The sequence below is a fragment of the Corythoichthys intestinalis genome, chromosome 11 (assembly GCF_030265065.1).
Source record: "Corythoichthys intestinalis isolate RoL2023-P3 chromosome 11, ASM3026506v1, whole genome shotgun sequence".
Lineage (NCBI taxonomy): Eukaryota > Metazoa > Chordata > Actinopteri > Syngnathiformes > Syngnathidae > Corythoichthys > Corythoichthys intestinalis.
The window spans coordinates 8,405,639-8,427,304 of record NC_080405.1 but is presented as its reverse complement, the minus strand read 5'-3'; the positions used below and the strand labels follow the sequence as shown (position 1 = coordinate 8,427,304).

Below are 21,666 nucleotides of genomic sequence, written 5' to 3'. Positions count from 1 at the left end.
GATCCCTCTTTCTGTCTTTTCCCATCTTGTGAAACATTATAGGAGAAGATTAGGTGCTGTTTTGTTGGCAAAAGGGGGTTGTACAAAGTATTAACACCAGTGGTGCTAATAATTGTGACCCACATTATTTGATGTCAAATAATTATTTCTTTATGTGGGATTTTTTCCCCACTGAATAAATGCACTTGTATTGAAGGTTGGAGTTTTCTCTTTTTTCCATTAAGGTCCCATATTATTTAGAAAAAAAAATATTAGAAGCTGAAAAACACATAATTATTATAAATCCAATAATTATGGAGAGCACTGTATAGAACAGTGAAAGAAAGATGCCGTAATGAAATGGAGTGCAACCAACTACAATTTTTTATGGTACTTTTTGGAATAGTGCCAATCTCACAAACATACCACTATGTTTGGTCTCTTTTATTGTGTTTATCACAAGCAGAGACTATTAGCAATGGCTTTTAGTTTTTCATTTAGAGTCTCATGAGTAAAAAAAATCTAGCGATATCGAGTTAGGGACATTAAAATCAAACCTAATTAGGTGTTTATTGCTTTTCTTTTTTTTTTTTTTAATATTAATTCAAAATTTTTCAGTATGCACTCTTTGTTTTGAACCTTTGATTTTCTGCACGTTCAGTAATATTTTCCTCTGGATGTATACATCATTTGACAGCCTTTCATCAAATATGCTTAGCTCCTCCTCTTGATGAGTCACAAATTTCTCTTCCTCCTCTGCTCCCCTCACAACATTGCCTAACCGTTATTTCCTCTATGGTGGCTCTCTGGAAAAACAACAATGAGGTGGGTTGCTGTATGTTTCTTGCTCTGTTTTGTTTAATCAAAGTTTACATCAGATTTTATTGTCCTGTGTCAATCCTGGAAAGAGTGCTGTCAAGAATGCAAAAAATAAAGGAGTGCTGCCAATTATTCAGCATGGAATGCATTACCACACTGTTGTTTTCCCCTTTTGTCTAACTTCCTCACCATGGATTACAGTGCACCAACAACCGCTAACACAGAGATCACAAATGGACACAAGGAAAATTTCGATGAGGCCAAAGTGCTGATGTCCAGCAAACCGCTTCATCGCTTTGTCCAAAGGGATCCTCAAAGTCTTGGGGTAATTCCTCCCATACGGTTCAAGCTTTGTGTACTGAGTTTATATTCATGAATGCAGTGAGACAAGATGTCCCTTTCATCACAAGGTTGTTATTATGATCTGCGGCTTTGCTGAGGTCATGATGGGATTCATCTTGATCAGTGAAACCCCGGAAAACTCCAATGAAACTCTAGGAAACTCCACTTACCTCTATATACCTTTCTGGCAGGGAGCCTTGGTATGCAATACTTGTCATTTTGTCATTATTTTCCATCACAGTCAATTGTTGTGTATGCCTCACCAAGTCTTGTAATTTAGAAGAAAAAGTTAACAACACAGTAATACGTTGTGTGTTCCTTTTTCTGTAGTTTCTCATCTCTGGAAACCTGTCCATCTACACCACCGCATTTCCATCGAAAAGGATGGTAAGAGTATTATGATATAACGTACATACTGTATTTGTATGAGTCATTCCAGTACCGGCGGACGATTTAAGCACAAATTGAATAGCTGTCTTAACAATACCAAAAAGCAGGACACATTTTCGGCATATTGTGAGGAGAGAAAAATAATTTATTCTCGAAGTTTCCTCACCACTTACGAAAGGAGGACTACATCCTGAACTAACCAGATAGTTACACAGTACATGATAATATTGGTATCATAATTCGGGGTGCGAACCTCTGGGTACCTCACTATACAATAACGATTATCTCAAAATGTGGAGATATAACAACTGTCGATAAATAGGTCAGGAAATAATTCTACAATATTTTACTTTACAAGTAATAAACAGAAAAACAAGCTCTCTTCATCCTTCTGCTGTTGATGGAGTTGAGTTTATCACTAGTACACATCCAAGTCATTTGAACTGGGAGGGTGGCAGCGAATGTTCATTTCGTTCATGCACTGCCATCCCTCCCAAACGGATTGGCTAACCACTAGTGTCCTAACACAAACAACAATTGAATTTAATGAATCAATAATATATTGTTAACAATCACCTGGGCAACGTCTCCTTATGCTGGGTGCCAGTGAAGTGCCTTCCGGTACCATACCACGCACCCTTCTCAGGTTGGGTTGTGTGGGGTTGCGCCTCCATCCCTGGGCCCTTTTCACTGTCTCCGCCCGCCTCTGTGTGCCTGCGGCTGCTGCAGCTGCTCTTCTGTCAGTGGGGTCATCGGCGGGCACTCCTGGGGTGGGGCTGGTTGTCCCCTGCTGGAGGGATGGTTGTCCCCTGGCCGCCGGCGCCTGGTGCAACGCCGGATCGGGGATGGGTAACAGGCAAGTGCAGGCCATAGGAATGGTCAGGGCCCTGGTGCTTCCCTCGCCCCGCGTCTGGCAGTTCTGGCGGGTGGAACCCCACCCGCAGAAGCCTGCCTCTTAGCTCACACTCTTCCCTTTGCACTGTAAACATCTTTAATTTTGGGCACCTACAAACTCATTCAGGTCTTCAGGGGGAGTCAGAATGGGGCCGACTAATCCCGGGCCGGCTTCCCTTTGATTTTAATGCTAATACTACTACTACTAATAATAATAGTATTATACTCCGTGGATGTGAGGCAGCTGGGGTCGGTTGGGTGGGAAGGTGATGTGACATTTGCCGCCCTGCCATTCTCGCACCTCTTTTAACTAGGGCTGTCAAAATTATCGCGTTAACGGGCGTTAATTAATTTTTTAAATTAATCACGTTAAAATATTTGACGCAATTAACGCAGATGCCCCGCTCAGACAGATTTAAATGACAGTACAGTGAAACGCTCACTTGTTGTGTTTTATGAGTATTGAGTTATTGAGTTTTGCCGCCCTCTGCTGGCGCTTGGGTGCGACTGATTTTATAGGCTTCAGCACCCATGACCATTGCAATTATTGACATCAACAATGGCGGGCTACTAGTTTATTTTTTGATTGAAAATTTTACAAAATTTATTAAAACGAAAACATTAAGAGGGGTTTTAATATAAAATTTCTATAACTTCTATAACTACAAGTCTTTCTATCCATGGATCGCTTTAACAGAATGTTAAGAATGTTAATGCCATCTTGTTGATTTATTGTTATAATAAACAAATACAGTCCTTATGTACCGTATGTTGAATGTATATATCCATCTTGTGTCTTATCTTTCCAATCCAACAATAATTTACAGAAAAATATGACATATTTTATAGATGGTTTGAATTGCGATTAATTGCGATTAATTACGATTAATTAATTTTTAAGCTGTAATTAACTCGATTAAAAATTTTAATCGTTTGACAGCCCTACTTTTAACGCATCACATACATTACACTCCACGGGGGAGATGGGACGAGGGGCGTTAATTTTTAAGCTGTAATTAACTCGATTAAAAATTTTAATCGTTTGACAGCCCTACTTTTAACGCATCACATACATTACACTCCACGGGGGAGATGGGACGAGGGGCGTTGGGATGTGCGCCTGTGAAGAAGCTCCACGCGGCAGTCCCAATGCCTTCTCAGCCGGGCTCTCCTATTTGAATGCATACACTGCACTACCCTTCCCACTAAGGGTGTAACGGTACATGTAATAGTATTGAACCGTTTCGGTATGTGATGCTTGGTTCGGAACGGACGCGTACCGAACGAGCTTCTGACGTAATATAACCCTTACTTTTCGAGGCTGTGTGTCGATCGGGTTACAGTTTCTTTGTGTAGATTATATTTACTCCGTCTTCTCTACTATAATGAGGACCATCACGGTAGGACAATATAACCCAGAAATGTCAACAGCGCGACAACATGGGCATTAGAGTCAATCAGCCAATGCACACCAGTCGCAGTGCGGCCGCGTGTTAGATGCGGCCCAGAAGCGGCTCAACGCGACGCACGCGAAAAGAACGGCAAAGTTTATTATTTGACGCGAGACGCGGCCCTCCTGCGTCAATACTACTACCGGTAGCTAGGATCGGGCCGGAAGTCACTCGTGTAAAAATATAGTGGATCCGGTCGATTTTCAAACTAATATGCAATCGTAACCTACTTTTTGAGTCCATCAGATCTCTTGAGTGGTAGATCGGGGCACATTTGACTTATCTTTGTTGATTTACTGCTGTCTTCTCTGCTATAATAATAACCAACACGGCCCCGTGTTCAATACAAAACCCTCCTACCACAACAAAACAAGTAGGAACTAATATTCACATAGGAACTAAAGTTATACAACATAAAATATACAATATAAATGAATACTACATCACATTTGTAAAATATAAACACATAATAAAATAAATAATAGCCCATTTAAATAAAATAAATTGAAATGAGCTAAAACACCTGTAATTAAATAATAAGAATAATACACACATCCTGCTAACACAATTAAATTTATTAATTTCTGTGTGGCGCTTTTACTTAAGAAAATCCACCAATAAAACTTTTGAAAACCATTCATAAGAAAAAAAATGTTTCATTGAGGCATTTCATTTGTAAAATACATGTTAAAATCTTTGTCATTGGGATTGCTTTTCTCTTTAGCACAGGACTTCTTTTTTCATCTTTCTATCTGAAAGAAAGCTGAGCAATACGCGGGGTCTGAAAGGCAAATTGTTGTTGGATTATCTTTAAATACCTGCTTTTGTTAGGTTGTGCGTGAGCAGGAAGGGATCCCAATGCAGACAACTTCTGGCGAGCAGTATTTTATTAGCAATCGCGAGAAGAGCGTGGCGGGTGGAAGTTTGCTTGGCTCGGGGTAGTTGAGCTGACGAGGAAGCTCGGAAGGGAGGCAGGCGTGGAATCCGACGAGGGGCGCGCAGAAAACAGGACCTGGGGCGAAAGCAAGGTAGTCGTGAGCCAGTGAGCAAAGATATCATGTAAGGAATGCGAGATACAACTGACGTGAGTAACAGACGAGTTGATCGGGCGATGTGGTGGTGCGTCCGCTGGGCTTTTAAAGCTGGCTGATGGTAATTGCCCACAGCTGTGGCCGCTCCACCCATCTGACATCAGACCTGTAATCAGGCAAAATCCCCTCACCTGAGGCAGGGCTCAGGAAGGAGGCGCGGAGGCCCTAACAGCTTTTGAGCAGAATTCTAACTCTGTATAGGCTAATGTGTAATAAACAACTAGCACATTTATATTTTGCATTTTGTTTTCTTACTGTACCAAAAATAAACCGAACCGTGACCTCAAAACCGAGGTACATACCGAAATGAGATTTTTGTGTACCGTTACACCCTTACTTCCCACACAATCCCATTACGGTGGCAGTTAGTGCCTGCCAGTCGGGGACCTGGCAGCCACAGTAATAGGGGCGGTAGGTGGGTCCTACTCGTTTCTTTATGGCCGGGCTACCATGGCGGGTCTTCCTCTTCGACTGGGCTGTTTGTTTCAGGGGTCAGGACTCTGGTCCTGTGCCGTCCTGCAGCGGCCTCTAAGCGTTCCCCTGCTTCTGTTTTCCTCTCTCTATTCTACCCAGGCATCCTCCTTGGCCCCCGGGGCGGATCACTGGCGAGGTGTCCCTTTGGGTCGGGATCCTGTCCTGCCCCGGGACTAGTGGGCCATGGAGGTCCCGCATCGGTGGGGGGGTTGAGCTCGTGGGTGGTGGTCTGGGTAGGCGGACTTTTGGACTTTTGGGGGTTTTGGACTGTATGAGCCATAGTGTCTATTAGTGTTGATTTTGATTGTTAAACTATTTCTTTTGTTTAGGAGCCCAGTTATCTTCCTTTGCTTAGTATTTGACTGTGTATTTGTGTTCCTAACGGCGTACCGCACGCAGGCTATTTTTAGACCGTGACGTCGCATCGTAAAGCGGAAGTAAAGCCGAAGCGGGACATTGTAGACCCGCCCTCGCATAGACCCAACGTAATTAGTGCTTCTTTTCTCCGGTAATCTTTCAAAAAACGAAAATGCTGATCACGCATTGCTTTTTTGGAACTTGTAGAAACGACTCTAGACATTTCGACACATGAAGGATGTTTTCTTCATACGTTTCCGGAAACCAAAAACTTGGGAGGAAAACGTGAAGACCGAATCAACTTGCGCGGACTTTAACAACAGCACGGCGAATCCATTCACGTTTCATATGCAGTAAACATTATTTTGGGTTGGCATGGTCTTTCAGAGGACAAAGAGGTAAGCCATTTTTATATTTTGAACTTATTTTTTTAGCGTTGTGCCGTACTGCTTGTGTCTGACAATGACTGACCTTAAAAGAATTACAATGGTATCTGACTGCCACTGTTACCATTTGTTATATATACAGTATATAAAAAAACAACTTTAGTAAGGGGGAAGTGTAAATAAATTATAGGATTAAGATGTGTTATCAATGAAAAAATTAAAAGTGTTCGTTGGCTGTCACTGAGTAGCATTTGCGATCGCTACACAAAGCTAACTAAATTACCCCCAAGAACAGTAAGAGACGTAGGACAACCAGAGGATATATAAGAAAGACAGGGCTGATAGTAAAGGATAGCTTGTTGAAACAGGAAAATGTCATTGACAATCGGGTCGATAAAAAAGCGAAAGCTATGCTTAGGTCGGCCCGTTTTTTTCGTCTTTTTCAGCCTTCGACACGAAAGCCATCTCTTTAACTGAACATTTTTATGTTCTTCCACATCTTTGCCAGTGAATTTGGCACCAGGCACATCATTTTCAGAAAGAATTGGTAGGTTTAGCTCTGTAAACATCTCCTTCGTACACGATTTCCATTCATTTCCTATTAGGGATAAACGGTGGCTTGTCCCTACTTAGCAACACTAGCTAATGTCATGAATATTAATGAGCGGAAGTGACGTGTTGCTTGCGGTACGCCATTGGTAGGTGTGGGGGTGGTTTTAGGCAATCAGCCTTTGACACCTTTGAGCTGTTTATGCCTGCTGAAATGGGGCTGTCAGAAGGAGCCAAGTCAGTTGGACACACAGAGCAAGGGGGTTAGCTGGCTCAAGGCATATATTCTTTTGACCGTTGTTTCACTGCTGCACGTTATTGTTTAGTTCTGTTTATTTTAATTAAGAAACCACAAGTAGTATTGTTTGAATTTTGAGTTGGAATAAACACCTTAAACTTTACATTCAGTTTATGCTGAATGATTCAACGAGTCAAGAAACCCAGAGCCTTCTAAGCCTCTCAGTGGCTATTTTGCAAAAAATAGTCCCCACAGGCACGTCCCCTCGTCGCAGGTTAATGGGGGCGTCGATGATCCAGTGGCGGCTGGCTCCTTTGGCAGAGCTGCAGGAGGAGAGATGGGCCGCACCTGCTCACCTCCTCGCTCCTACTCTCCGTCTCAAAGCAGCTGAACAGGACAGGTTAAAAAATAAAGAAAAGAAAAAAACCAATCACGCTAATAGATAATGACTCATCTGTGGCAGTGGCACTGCAAGTTGACAGTATATCAGTAAAATAGCACTTTCCAAGTGCATAACATTGCCTACATGTAGATTTTGACCTTGATGGAGGTACAGAACCCTACCAATTTCATATTATTATATTATTTTTCTTCACCTCTGTGGCGGAGGCTCTGCCAAACCCCTGAGACAAGATTCGCCAAACCCCTGAGACCGATTCACCAAACCTCTTGGTTAAAGAAGAAGAAAAGAAAGCTCACCCGTCTCATCAGACCATAGGGCATGGTTCCAGTAATCCATGTGCTTTGTTGACATGTCTTCAGCAAACTGTTCACGGGCTTTCTTGTTTACCGTCTTCAGAAGAGGCTTCCTCCTAGGGTGACAGCCATGCACACCAATTTGATGTAGAGTGCGGTATATGGTCTGAGCACTAACAGCAGCCTGACCCCCCACCTCTTCAATCTCTGCAGCAATGCTGACAGCACTCCTGTAATGAGTCACATGACATTTTGGAAGGAAAATGACAATAGTACTCAATTTGGACATTTAGGGATGTACGTCGTTTCTAAAGGGTGTACTCACTTTTGTTGCCGGGGTTTAGATATTAATGGCTATATTTTAAGTTATTTTGAGGGGAAAATAAATTAACTATCTTACTATATAAGCTGCACACAGACTACTTTTAATTGTGTCAAAGGCTACGTTCATACTACAGGTCTTAATGCACGAATCCGATTTTTTGTCATATACGTTTTTTTGGCGTGCCCGTTCAGACTGCCTTTGTCCATTGAGACCGTTCAAGTATTACGCATGTGCACTAATTCGCAGTCCGACACGCGCTGAGCAAGAAGACCCGCATGCGCAGAAGCATCAAAACAAATGACACACGTCATCCGTCATTCCAGGGATAGCATATTTTGCTTTTCAAAAGGAGGACACAAATAAAAGACATAAATAATCCCCGTTTAGGCTGATATTCGAAGTTTATATGGATCAATAGCATGCACGCACTGTCCGTGCATTTCACACACACATACGGGCAGTGTGCCCCGATTCTCGGCCGTGTAGGCAATGTTGAAATATTGCTCACTTGGAGCAGAGAGAAAACTGAGCATTCTCAGGCTTATCCTCAACCCATTTTTATTTTTTATGACTGTTGTCAAGCCCAGCCCTTCCCCAAAAGCCGTGTTCACTGCAAGCTAGGCGCTAATAACGCACAGCTGCACCGCTACCGTAGCGTCTCTCTCGCTATTTGATGACGTAATTGCTGCATGAAATCCGATTTGGGAGAGTGGATAGTACAGACCACCGCGACAGTCTGGAAAAATGTGGCCCAGATCTGATTTGAACCACATACGAAAGTGACCCAGATCGGATTTGAAGTGGTCCAGTTCTATGCGACTTGTCACGTTCAGACCGTCAAGTTAATGCCTCACTCGAGTCGGAAAAACACGAAAAAATCGGATTCATGCATTAAGACCTGTATGTAGTATGAACGTAGCCAAAGTGTCATTTTATCAGTGTTGTCCCATGAAAAGATATACTTAAATATCTGCAGAAATGCGTGGGGTGTACTCACTTTTGTGATACACTGTACCTCAGAACGGTGATCACGGTTCAATACAGGTGCGGTACAACAGGAGAAACGAAAATGCATTTTTTTATTACAGCATTTTTTTAAAAAAATCTATTGGCTAAAACTAAAAATCAGATCTTATCGAAGCGCAAAATAAATAGAAGAAAACTTCAAAGTTTTTATTGTCCTAATGTCCTTTAATTAACACTTTTCAGTAAAGATAGTTCCCGGTTTACGAACGAGTTCCGTTCCTGCGCTGACGATGTAACCCGGATTTCCGTATAAATCGGAATTAACCCTTTAAATACCTCTGAACACCCTCTAAATTAAAAAAAGAATATCCATAAACATACATCATTGTACTGTCCTCGGCGCCAAGATGTTGGAGCTAAGCCCTAGTTAGACAGCAAGCTAAGCTCCGAAATGACAATGTCAGGCATCCGTGTGGTTTACTGACTTTATTCAGCTCCTCATGACATCAACACTTGCAGAATGAAACTAAAATAAAATTAAATCAGTCTCATCCTCAATAACAGTAATTCAAATTTGCGTTTACAAGTAGCTGCTGATACAGCAATAACAAACAATTAGCATGTTTCAGTTAGCGTCCGCCCATCATCAAAAACAATCTAAGTATTCGACCACAATTGAAAACCCACAATAAACAGTACAAAAGGGGTTATATACGGTCGTCGCCTCTGGATGCTTCACAAGCAACGAATGTGCACGCAGGCTGTCATCTCTTCACTCGGTTGTGCTTTTACTCATATGTGTTTGGGATAGGTGGTGTGTAAATGCTCTTGCATGCGGAGGTACAACCTGCTCTACGCTTCTTGCGCCAAAACAAAAAAAACATGCATCACACAAAAGTCAACATTAAGGAAAAAAAAACGACGAGACAGGCGTTGTGGAGTCGAAGTCACGTTACCCGGGGGACTACCTGAATGTGCAAATATGGACACCCTTTTTTGTAAGGATCAACTGAGGTAACAGTAAAGTCAGGTAGCCTTCACCAGCTGACATGTTTTTATCCAAACATTTTTATAAAAATATGATACCACCATTTTCAATGTTGGATTACACACAGTTAGCTGTAAACCATTACTGGTGGACATACACTCCCAAAGGTGATATTTATATATTAATAGGTAACACTTTTAATTTTTTCATGAATAACAAATCTTAATTCTATAATTTATTTACACTTCCCCCTTACTAAAGTGTTTTTTTTTTTTTTGCAACAGAAAAGGTAACAGTGGCAGTCAGATATATTTTTATCAGGTCATTCACTGTCAGACAGAAGCAGAACGACAAAACGCCAGGCCAAAAAAAAGGGTAAAAAATATCAAAATGGCTTACCTCTTTGTCCTCGGAAGGACCATGCCCCCAACAAAATGTTTGCTGCATATGAAATTTGAATGGCTTCACCGTGCTGGCGTTAAACTGTTTTTTTGGACGTCCGTGCAAGTTGATCCATTCTTCACATTTTTTCCTCCGAGTTTTTGGTTTCGGGAAACGTATGAAGAAAACATCCTTCATATGTCGTAATGTCTTGAGTCGTTTCTACAATTTCCATGTCAGCAGTGTTTGATAGGCATGTTCCTTTTTGAAAGATTACCGGAGAAAACAAACAGAAATAACATGGATTGTATGCGAGGGCGTGTCAATAATGGGCCACTTCCGTGTTACAATAGTTACAAATGTTGGAGGACTTCTGCTTAATGCAGGAGAAAAAAAAATGTAATTGGTGTTATATTGAAAGAAAAAGTGGTGATAAGCTGTCATATTTTGATTTGGCCTACTTCACTGTTTGAAGCAAGCTTGTTACAGATACATAGCTTGGAAAAACAGGGTTTAAAAAAAAAAAAGAAAAAAAAATTGAAACCCTGTATTATTAAAAATACCCTACCGTTCAAAAGTTTGGGGACACTTAGAAATTTCCTCCTTTTTGAAAGAAAGCACGGGTTTTTCCAATGGGAACAACATTAAACTAGTTTTTTTTAAAAAACACTCTATACATTATTAATGTGGTGAATGACTATTCTAGCTGGAAACGTCCGGTTTTAATGCAATATCTGTGTAGTTTTGTAATGAGGCCCATTTACACCAAACATCAGTCCAGTGTTCTAATGGAACATTGTGCTTGTTAGTTGCCTTAGAAGGATAATAGATGATTAGAAAACCTTGTCCAATTATGTTGGCACAGCTCAAAACAGTTTAGGTGGTTAGAGAAGCTATAAAACTGATCTTCCTTTGAGCTAGTTGGGTATCTGGAGCATCACCTTTGTGGGTTTGATTAATCTCTCAAAATGGCCAGAAAAAGACAACTTTCACGTGAAACGTGACGATCTGTTCTTAGAAATGAAGGCTAGTCTATCAGACAAATTGCCAAGAAATTGAAGATTTCCTATAACGCTGTGTACCACTCCTTCAGAGAGCAGCACAAACAAGATCTAACCAGAGTAGAAAGAGAAGCGGGAGGACCCGCTGCACAACCAAGCAAGTGAAGGTGATAGTTAAATTTCTTACAGACACCGCATAACTGCTTGCATTAGTCTAACACATTCATTATAGTAAAGCATTTAACCATAGTTTAAGGAGATGTTACCCCATGCCCTTTGACACAGTAAAGTGGACCACCTTATCAGCCCTCGCCTGATAAGGTAAGGAAAATACGTCAGCATCTCTTCGGTGGGGTCAGGACACCCCCGCCTTACCAAGGCAACAAGTTGATAGCTCGGCGCCTTAGACGTCAAGCCATGCCGAACTCTCACCTCAGTTGCCGTGGCAACCACATCCCAGCCACAAAAGATGACACACGAACTTGACCGCCCAAGCCTGCCACAGAAGGATGATCCCAAGACAACACCTAGGCACGCCTTCCACCGGGCCCACTCCACCGCAGTTTTCAAAAGACTGAACATTTAGAGAACAACTGTCGCTTCTCGGGAACATTCCGATGTATCCGTTGTTCTGCAGACCTTGGATTGCCTCTCCGTCGTCTGTTTTGCCTTGCTTTTTGATCACTGTCCACGAATAAATTGTCAACCTGTTCTTGGTGAGCTTTCTTTAAAATGTTAAAAACGGAGTCAGTACAAAGGGTTAATGCTGGAGTGAGCGCACGGGGATTGGCTTTTCCGGCCGACGTGCTAGGGCTTCGCCAGCAGGACGCCTACTGGTTCGGCTGTCTCGTTCCGGCGGCTTGGCTGGGAGGCCGAATTCCTTCACAAGAAGACAAGTATATGAGAGTCTCTAGTTTGAGAAATAGATGCCTCACTGGTCCTTATCCTGCAGCTTCATTAAATAGTACCCGTAAAACACCAGTGTCAATGTCGACAGTGAAGAGACGACTCCGGGATGCTGGCTTGCATGGTAGTGTGGCAAAAGAAACAGGCTAATAAAAGGAAATGATTAATATGGGCAAAAGAACACATACATTAGACAGGGGAAGATTGGAAAAAAGTGTTATGGACAGACAAATCGTAGTTTGAGGTGTTTGGGCTAAGGATCAAAGAGAAGAACATTTGTGAGATGCAGAACAACTGAAAAGATGCTGGAAGAGTGCCTGATGTCATCTGTCAACCATGATTGGTGAAGGTAATGTGATGGTCTGGGGTTGCTTTGGTGCTGGTAAAGTGGGAGATTTGTACAAGGTCAACAGGATTTTAAATAAGGAAGGCTATCACTCCATTTTACAACACCCTGTCATACCCTGGGGACAACGCTCGAGTTAATTTCAGCCTACAATATGACAATGACCCAAAGCACACCTCCAAATTATGCAAGAACTATTTAGGAAAGAAGCAGGCAGCTGGTATTCTGTAATGGAGTAGCGAACACAGTCAACAGATCTCAAACCCATTGAGCTGTTGTGGGAGCAGCGTGCCCATCAAGCATATCCAACTTGTGGGAGGTGCTTCTGGAAGCGTGGAGTGAAGTTTCTCCAGATTACATCAACAAATTAAAAGCTAGTATGTCATTGGTCTGCAAAGCTGGAATTGTTGCAAAGGGAGCATTCTTTGACAAAAGCAAAGTTTGAAGGAGAAAATGATTATTTCAAATAAAAATCCTTAATTCTAACCTTGTCAACGTCTTGACTATATTTTCTATTTATTTATGTGCAACTCATTTAAAGAATAAAAGTGTTACTTTTATTATTTTTTTTTTTTTTTAATTAATATTTATCTTATCATGCAGTCTCATTGAGATTAATATCTCTTTTAAAGGCGAGGCCTGAGCACAAAAAACATTCACAAATATCAAACAACACAAATGACACTAACAGAAACAGTTACAATAATCAAAAAAACCTCAGACTAAAGAGATTTAAAATCACCAAGATGAATGATTGACTGTAGTTTAGGAGTAGATTGCAATTCGTTCCATTTAAGAGGAGCATAGTAGCTAAAGCCAGTTCTGCCAACATCAGTGCGTGTGAGTGGAATGTTTAGGGTTAAGTAGTTGGATGATCGTGTTTTGTAGTTACTGGATTTGAATGACAGGAGAGATGTGAGGTAGTTAGGAAGTTTGCACAGTAAAGCCTTATAGATGAATAACATGATGTGGATATTTCTTCTTGACTGTAGTGAGGACCAACCAACGTTTTGATAAAGGGTACAATGATGAGTGCAGAAATTGTCATTGGTGATGAAACTGTGATAAACCGGGTTTAACTGTTGAAGAGTTGATGGAGCTGCATGACAGTACAAGATGTCCTCATAATCAAGAACAGAAACAAAAGAAGATAATACAATGGTTTTTCAGTTAGAAGTTGACAGACAGCCTTTGATTCTATACAGGAAGCTAAGTTTATATTTAAATTTACGGATTAGGTGATGAATATGAGTGTTGAATGAAAAGTTACTGTCAATCCAAATTCCTAAGTATTGTATGAATCAGTGAGAGTAATTTGAGTACCATTTAGGGATTTGATTCCGGGTAAGTCATTGTCAGTAATGGTGGAAGTGGAGAAAACCATGTATTTAGTTTTTTCAGCATTTAAAACTAGGGTTGTTCCGATCATGTTTTTTGCTCCCGATCCGATCCCGATCGTTTTAGTTTGAGTATCTGCCGATCCCGATATTTCCCGATCCAATTGCTTTTTTTTTTGCTCCCGATTCAATTCCAATCATTCCCGATAATTTTTCCCAATCATATACATTTTGGCAATGCATTAAGAAAAAAATGAATAAAACTCGGAAGTATATATACATTCAACATACAGTACATAAGTACTGTATTTGTTTATTATGACAATAAATCCTCAAGATGGCATTTACATTATTAACATTCTTTCTCTGAAAGGGATCCACGGATAGACAGACTTGTGACTTTGTATATTGTGACTAAATATTGTCATCTAGTGTATTTGTTGAGCTTTCAGTAAATGATACTGTAGCCATGCCCAATGCATGATGGGAAGTGGAACCATGACTGTGCGTAGTTCTATCAATTGATATATCTTCTCTGCTTTGGGAAATAGTATAAGGTGTTATGAAAAAGATCATTTGCTACCTTGCTTCCCCACATTGCTTCCCATGATATTTCTAATCGTAGGGAGAGGGATTGTAAGGCTTTAGCCAATTAAGAAAATGCTCCAAAGGCTGCCAAAATTCACTCTACTCATTTTACACTGCCTTTTATCTCTCTATAAAGGTAAAATGGCGCCATTACAGATTGAGCGCGATAATGTGTGGGTGGGTCGTGCAGCGCGTGCATTAATTGCGTTAAATATTTTAATGTGATACTTTTTTTTTTTTTTATTAATTACCGCCGTTATCAGGATAAATTTGATAACCCTACCTTAAGCCTAAACTAAAGACTCTGATACCCCTTTCCCACTGAAACTAGTGGGTCAACGCGCGTTTTTCCAAGCCGATGCATCCCACTAGCAATTGGCATTTGGCACCTTTCCCATTGGCGAAAAAAGCTGTGTCTTTTTTTTTTTTTTTCTTCCCATGGGCTCACCACCTGTGGGAGGGGCCAAAGGGGTCGGGTGCGTAGGGAGTTGGGCGGCAGCCAAAGGCGGGGGCCTTGGCGGTCCGACCCCCAGCTGCTGAAGCTAACTCTTGGGACATGGAATGTCACCTCTCTAGCAGGGAAGGAGCCTGAGCTGGTGTGTGAGGCAGAGAAGTTCCGACTAGATATAGTCGGACTCTCCTCCACACACAGCTTGGGTTCTGGTACCAATCCTCTCGAGAGGGGTTGGACTCTCTTCCACTCTGGAGTTGCCCATGGTGAGAGGCGCCGGGCAGGTGTGGGCATACTTATTGCCCCCCGGCTTGGCGCCTGTACATTGGGGTTTACCCCGGTAGACGAGAGGGTAGCCTCCCTCCGCCTTCGGGTGGGGGGACAGGTTCTAACTGTTGTTTGCGCTTATGCACCGAACAGCAGTTCAGAATACCCACCCTTTTTGGAGTCCTTGGAGGGTGTGCTAGAGAGCGCCCCCTCTGGGGACTCCCTCGTTCTACTGGGGGACTTCAACGCTCACGTGGGCAATGACAGTGAGACCTGGAGGGGCGTGATTGGGAGGAACGGCCCCCCCGATCAGAACCCGAGTGGTGTTCTGTTATTGGACTTCTGTGCTCGTCACGGTTTGTCTATAACGAACACCATGTTCAAACATAGGGGTGTCCATATGTGCACTTGGCACCAGGACACCCTAGGCCGCAGTTCGATGATCGACTTCGTAATCGTGTCATCGGACTTGCGGCTGCATGTTTTGGACACTCGGGTGAAGAGAGGGGCGGAGCTGTCAACTGATCACCACCTGGTGGTGTGTTGGCTCCGATGGCGGGGGAAGATGCTGGCCAGACCTGGCAGGCCCAAACGTATTGTGAGGGTCTGCTGGGAACGTCTGGCAGAATCCCCTGTCAGAAAGAGTTTCAACACCCACCTCCGGCAGAGTTTCTCCCTTGTCCCAGGGGAGGTGGGGGACATTGAGTCCGAGTGGGCCATGTTCCGCACCTCCATTGTTGAGGCGGCCGATCGGAGCTGTGGCCGTAAGGTGGTTGGTGCCTGTCGTGGCGGCAATCCCCGAACCCGCTGGTGGACACCAGCGGTAAGGGATGCCGTCAAGCTGAAGAAGGAGGCCTATCGGGCCTTTTTGGCCTGTGAGACTCCGGAGGCAGCTGACAGGTACCGGCTGGCCAAGTGGACTGCGGCCTCGGCAGTCGCCGAGGCAAAAACTCGGACATGGGAGGAGTTCGGTGAGGCCATGGAAAACGACTTCCGGACGGCTTCGAGGAAATTCTGGTCCACCATCCGGCGTCTGAGGAGAGCAAAGCAGTGCACTATTAACACTGTGTATAGTGAAGATGGTGTACTGCTGACCTCGACTCGGGACGTTGTGAGTCGGTGGGGAGAATACTTCGAAGCCCTCCTCAATTCCACCGACACGCCTTCCTTTGAGGAAGCACAGTCTGGGGACTCTGAGGTGGGCTCTTCGATCTCTGGGGTTGAAGTCACTGAGGCGGTTGGCAAGCTCCCCGGTGGCAAGGCCCCGGGGGTGGATGAGATCCGCCCGGAGTTCCTAAAGGCTCTGGATGTTGTAGGGCTGTCATGGCTGACACGCCTCTACAACATCGCGTGGACATCGGGGACAGTGCCTCTGGATTGGCAGACCGGGGTGGTGGTAAGGGGGACCGGAGGGTGTGTTCCAATTATAGAGGAATCACACTCCTCAGCCTCCCCGGTAAAGTCTATTCAGGGGTGCTGGAGAGGAGGTCCGTCGGGAAGTCGAATCTCGGATTCAGGAGGTTCAGTGTGGTTTTCGTCCCAGCCGTGGAACAGTGGACCAGCTCTACACCCTCGGCAGGGTCCTCGAGGGTGCATGGGAGTTCGCCCAACCAGTCTACATGTGTTTTGTGGATTTGGAGAAGGCGTTCGACCGTGTGCGTAGGGGAATCCTGTGGAGGGTGCTCCGGGAGTACGGGGTACCGAGCCCCTTGGTAAGGGCTGTTCGGTCCCTGTACGACCGGTGTCAGAGTCTGGTCCGCATTGCCGGCAGTAAGTCGAATTCGTTCCCAGTGAGGGTTGGACTCCACCAAGGCTGCCCTTTGTCACAGATTTTGTTCATAATTTTTATGGACAGAATTTCTAGGCGCAGCCGAAGCGTTGAGGGGGTCCGGTTTGGTGACCTCAGCATTGAATCTCTGCTTTTTGCAGATGATGTGGTGCTGTTGGCTTCATCAAGCCGTGACCTCCAACTCTCACTGGAGCGGTTCGCAGCGGAGTGTGAAGCGGTTGGGATGAAGATCAGCACCTCCAAATCCGAGACCATGGTCCTCAGTCGGAAAAGGGTGGAGTGCCCTCTCCGGGTCGGGGATGAGATCCTGCCCCAAGTGGAGGAGTTCAAGTATCTTGGGGTCTTGTTCACGAGTGACGGTAGGAGGGAGCGGGAGATCGACAGGCGAATCGGTGCGGCGTCTGCAGTAATGCGGACTCTGCACCGGTCCGTAGTGGTGAAGAAGGAGCTGAGCCGAAAGGCAAAGCTCTCGATTTACCAGTCGATCTACGTTCCTACCCTCACCTATGGTCACGAGCTTTGGGTCGTGACCGAAAGAACAAGATCCCGGATACAAGCGGCCGAAATGAGTTTCCTCCGCAGGGTGTCCGGGCTCTCCCTTAGAGATAGGGTGAGAAGCTCGGTCATCCGGGAGGGACTCGGCGTCGAGCCGCTACTCCTCCGCGTAGAGAGGAGCCAGCTGAGGTGGCTCGGGCATCTGGTTCGGATGCCTCCTGGACGCCTCCCTGGAGAGGTGTTCCGGGCATGTCCCACCGGCGGGAGGCCCCGGGGACGACCCAGAACACGCTGGAGAGACTATGTCTCTCGGCTGGCCTGGGAACGCCTTGGGATCCCGCCGGAGGAGCTGGTTGAAGTGGCTGGGGAGAGGGAAGTCTGGGCTTCCCTGTTAAAGCTGCTGCCCCCGCGACCCGACCCCGGAACAAGCGGAAGATAATGGATGGATGGATTTTTTTTTTTTCCACCCGTCTAACCCCCACCCCTCCTCAGCCGTGCGTAAGGTGCGTGACGTCACCACGCTAAGATGCGCTTCGACAAGTGCGACCGAATTCATTCAGTTCAAGGAAGTTAACAATGCAATGCAACATGGAAGCCTCCTTTCCGTTTGTGTTCTGTTTTCATGCGTTTTACTGCCCGCAAAATGGTCGAAATGCAGCAAAGGATCAACACTGTGCTTGTGCTGAGGCAACCTAGGCGACGTAAATTTTGGTTTGAAATTGAAAGGAGTCGTGTACGTCACAGGAGGAGGAGAAGAGCCTTTGTTTCGTCTCTTATGGCTATTGCTAATGCTGCTACACCGACTGTTCGCCGTATGTGGATCCGGGCTAGAGCACATGGTTTTTGTTTTTTGTTATGACGCATCACGTACTAGCCTGCGTCACCACGTAGATTAGGGTATTGACTGTTGACCCGGGGTTTTGCTTTCACACTGCATGGCCATCAGAGCCGAGGTGATTTTAACGCGGGTCGCTTGGCGGGTTGATTGACACGCGTCGAGGCGGGTCGCCACACCTTTCCCACTGCCACCAAAAGTCGATTGTTAGCGGGTTGACACGGGTTTTTTGGCCAGTGGGAAAGGGGTATGAATGAGTGTAACATATTATGTTTGTAACATTAAATACAATTAGAAAACGATTTAATTAAAAAATATATATATATTTAAAAAAAGGCATGGCCGATATTTTTTTGCCGATTCCGATACTTTGAAAATGACGCGATCGGACCCGATCAATCGGGATGCCGATCGATCGGGACATCTCTATTTAAAACTAATCTGTGATTATGTAGAGATATTTGTAAACAATCAAAAGCAGTCTGTAATTGAGTCAGAGCAAGAGCTGGGGAAGAACCGGGCGCATATAGAATACAATCATCAGCAAAAAAGTGGGCATTACAATGTTGATTAGGAAGAAAAATATTAATTTATAACGTAAAAAGGAGTGCTCCAAGGACAGACCCCTGTGGTACCCCATTTTTAATAGTAAGTGGACTTGATTGAACACCATCAGCAGCAACAGTTTGTATTCTGTCTGTAAGGTAGGACTTAAACCAGTTGAGGGCATTAACATCCAAGCCTATGGCCTGCAATTTATGAAGTAGAATTTTATGATCAACGGTATCGAATGCTTTTGAAAGATCAATGAAAAGAGCAGCACAGAACTGTTTATTATCAAGAAAGGAGAAGAAGGAAAACAGAATTGTTTGGGTGTCCCTAAACTTTTGATCAGTAGTGTATATTTTAATATTAATTAGTTTTGATATCTCTAAAATTACAGTAACTGATAATAGTAACAAGGTTGCAAATCAAGCATCATGCTAGCATGTCTTTGCTATGCTAACTTGGCTAGAGCATACTTAGCCAGATATTAAAGAAATAAAAAGTTTTATGTATGACTTTTTCTGATGATGTAAGTATGACTTTTTCTGATCATACGATTAAAAAAAGGTTTGCGGGGCACACGCCCTTACGACTAGAAACATTGGACCAAAAAAATGGAAATCAAGAGAAACAACATGCCATAGCTTTGCCTACTGTAACGGTCACTTCTGTGTTCCTCTTTGTTCCTTACAACATCCACCACACGGTGGCGTCTCTTTATCCATGTTCGTTTTCTTCTTCAGTTGCTACTCACTTTTTGGTGGACTCAATTTTGACCGCGTGTCTGTGGTCTGTTGCACTCCCGAGTGACGAGTGGTTAAGCTGGACTTATTTATTTTTTGTGTTATAAAAGTGCATAAGTGGAAGTCTGCTCCAACTTTTACTTGTAATGCACGCATCCTGCTCTACCACACATTCCACTACACAGTTAATTTAAATTTTATCATAGCAAACTTTGTGCCCTGACCCAAATAACATTTTGATTTCTTCCAGGTTACAGTTTCTTTGGCCATGTATGTGGTTTCCATCTTTGGCATTATGGTCTCTGTAGGATACAGGATAGTCTGCGTTTCCACCAATCGCATTTTCAGAACGAGTGTGACAAGTTGGACCTATAAGAGATCGGTAAATAATATTTTACTAAAAATAGATGAGCATATCTTAAACATTGTTTGAACTGAAATATATTTCTCTATTTTTCTAGGTGCAAATTTTGAGTATTGAAATAATATTGTGCGCATATTCAGTCTGCATATTTGTGCTGCTCATCTTCTTGTCGGTGGTTGCTCGCTTGGCTTTGAAATCCACAAACACTCAGGTAAGACATTTGTCTCCTACAGGTGCAATCGTTGTGGTTAATTAAAAATGCAGAATAATTCTCAGAAGATATTTCTTTTAAAGATCTCAAAGTTGCTGACAAAAATATGATAGGCTACATGATGATATCCAGTAGTATAACCAAACTGTCCTCCATGTGTTCAACAGATCCTTTTCCAGCGGATTTCAACGCCGCAGCGTGACACAACATCCTAATAGTGATCATAATAATAGGTCTGCTGCAGTTCTTCATCATATTTGTATGCGTTATTAACACAACATTACAAGTTACTTTTATAATCTAAAAACATCCAATACTAATCTACAGTTTTCCTTTGCAAAGGCAAAAACAACTCTGATGAAACTTATAAGATATTGATTTCAAATGTGTTTTGGGATTTTATTTATTATATTACAGGGTGCCCTGTAAGTCTCCATAAATAGGGAAAAAAAAAATGTTTTTTTTTTTTTTTTAATATGTTTGATATGCTGCCATTTTGCCTGGAACACAACACCATGTATGTCATCCACTGCAAAAGAACACTTCAAAGAAAATCTGGATTTATGTTTGTAACGGTGTTTGCGATGTTTTGTATCTTTGCCTGATACACCATACAGTCCCTGACAAAAGTCTTGCCACTTATCCATTTTGTAGAAACAATTGTTCATGACCTGACTTTTAATTATTCAATTGGTTTCAGAAATGGCTCATATGAAAGCTAAGACCCTCCCAAACGATGTTGAATGTACAAAAATATATTTGTTTCACTGAAAAAAGATTTATCATTTAATGAAGACATAAAGGTCAAATTTTGGCAAGACAAAAGTTTTGTCGCCTACAGAAAGTAGTGTGAAAATTGAACAAAAAATGTACTTCAAATACAAAAATATGTGACATAACATGAGCGAATTAAGTAGTGGTGCTGTGAGATCAAAATTTAATATTTTGTATGACTTCCATGGGCTTGAAGGACTGCATCCATGTGGTTCGGCAAGGATTCATACAAGTCATCAGGAACATCAAAGAAAGCAGTCTTGCATGCCTCCCAGAGTTTATCAACATTCTTGGATTTCGTCTTCCATGCTTCTTCTTTCATCTTGTTCATGTCTGGTGACTGGGCCGGCTAGTCCTGGAGGATCTTGATCTTCTTTGCCTTGAGGAACCTTGAGGTAGAGATTGAAGTATGCAATGGAGCAACATCCTGCTGCAGAATTTGTCCCTTCTTATGGTTAGGAATGTAACAGGCAGCAAAGATTTGTTGATAATTCAGACTATTTATGTTGCCTTCCACCCTGCAGATCTTTCACACCCCTCCATACTGGATGTAACCCCAGACTATGATTTTGCTACCACCAAACTTCACTGTTTTCTGAGTGAATCTCGGATCCACGCGGGTTCCAGTAGGTCTCCTGCAATATTTGGGATTCAAGAATCTTGAATATGATTCAAGATTCATCTGAA

At 43.2% G+C, this 21,666-nt stretch overlaps 1 protein-coding gene across 1 annotated transcript; it reads left to right on the top strand.

Annotated features, from left to right (window-relative positions):
* The first annotated feature begins 700 nt into the window (after nucleotides 1-700).
* Nucleotides 701-20,958, top strand: LOC130924404 (uncharacterized). Its single transcript, XM_057850951.1, has 7 exons — nucleotides 701-804; nucleotides 1,000-1,123; nucleotides 1,209-1,340; nucleotides 1,471-1,527; nucleotides 19,881-20,012; nucleotides 20,092-20,205; nucleotides 20,373-20,958. The coding sequence occupies exons 1-7, from the start codon at nucleotides 800-802 to the stop codon at nucleotides 20,418-20,420; spliced, it is 612 nt and encodes a 203-aa protein (XP_057706934.1). The 5' UTR covers nucleotides 701-799; the 3' UTR covers nucleotides 20,421-20,958.
* The last annotated feature ends 708 nt before the right edge of the window (nucleotides 20,959-21,666 follow it).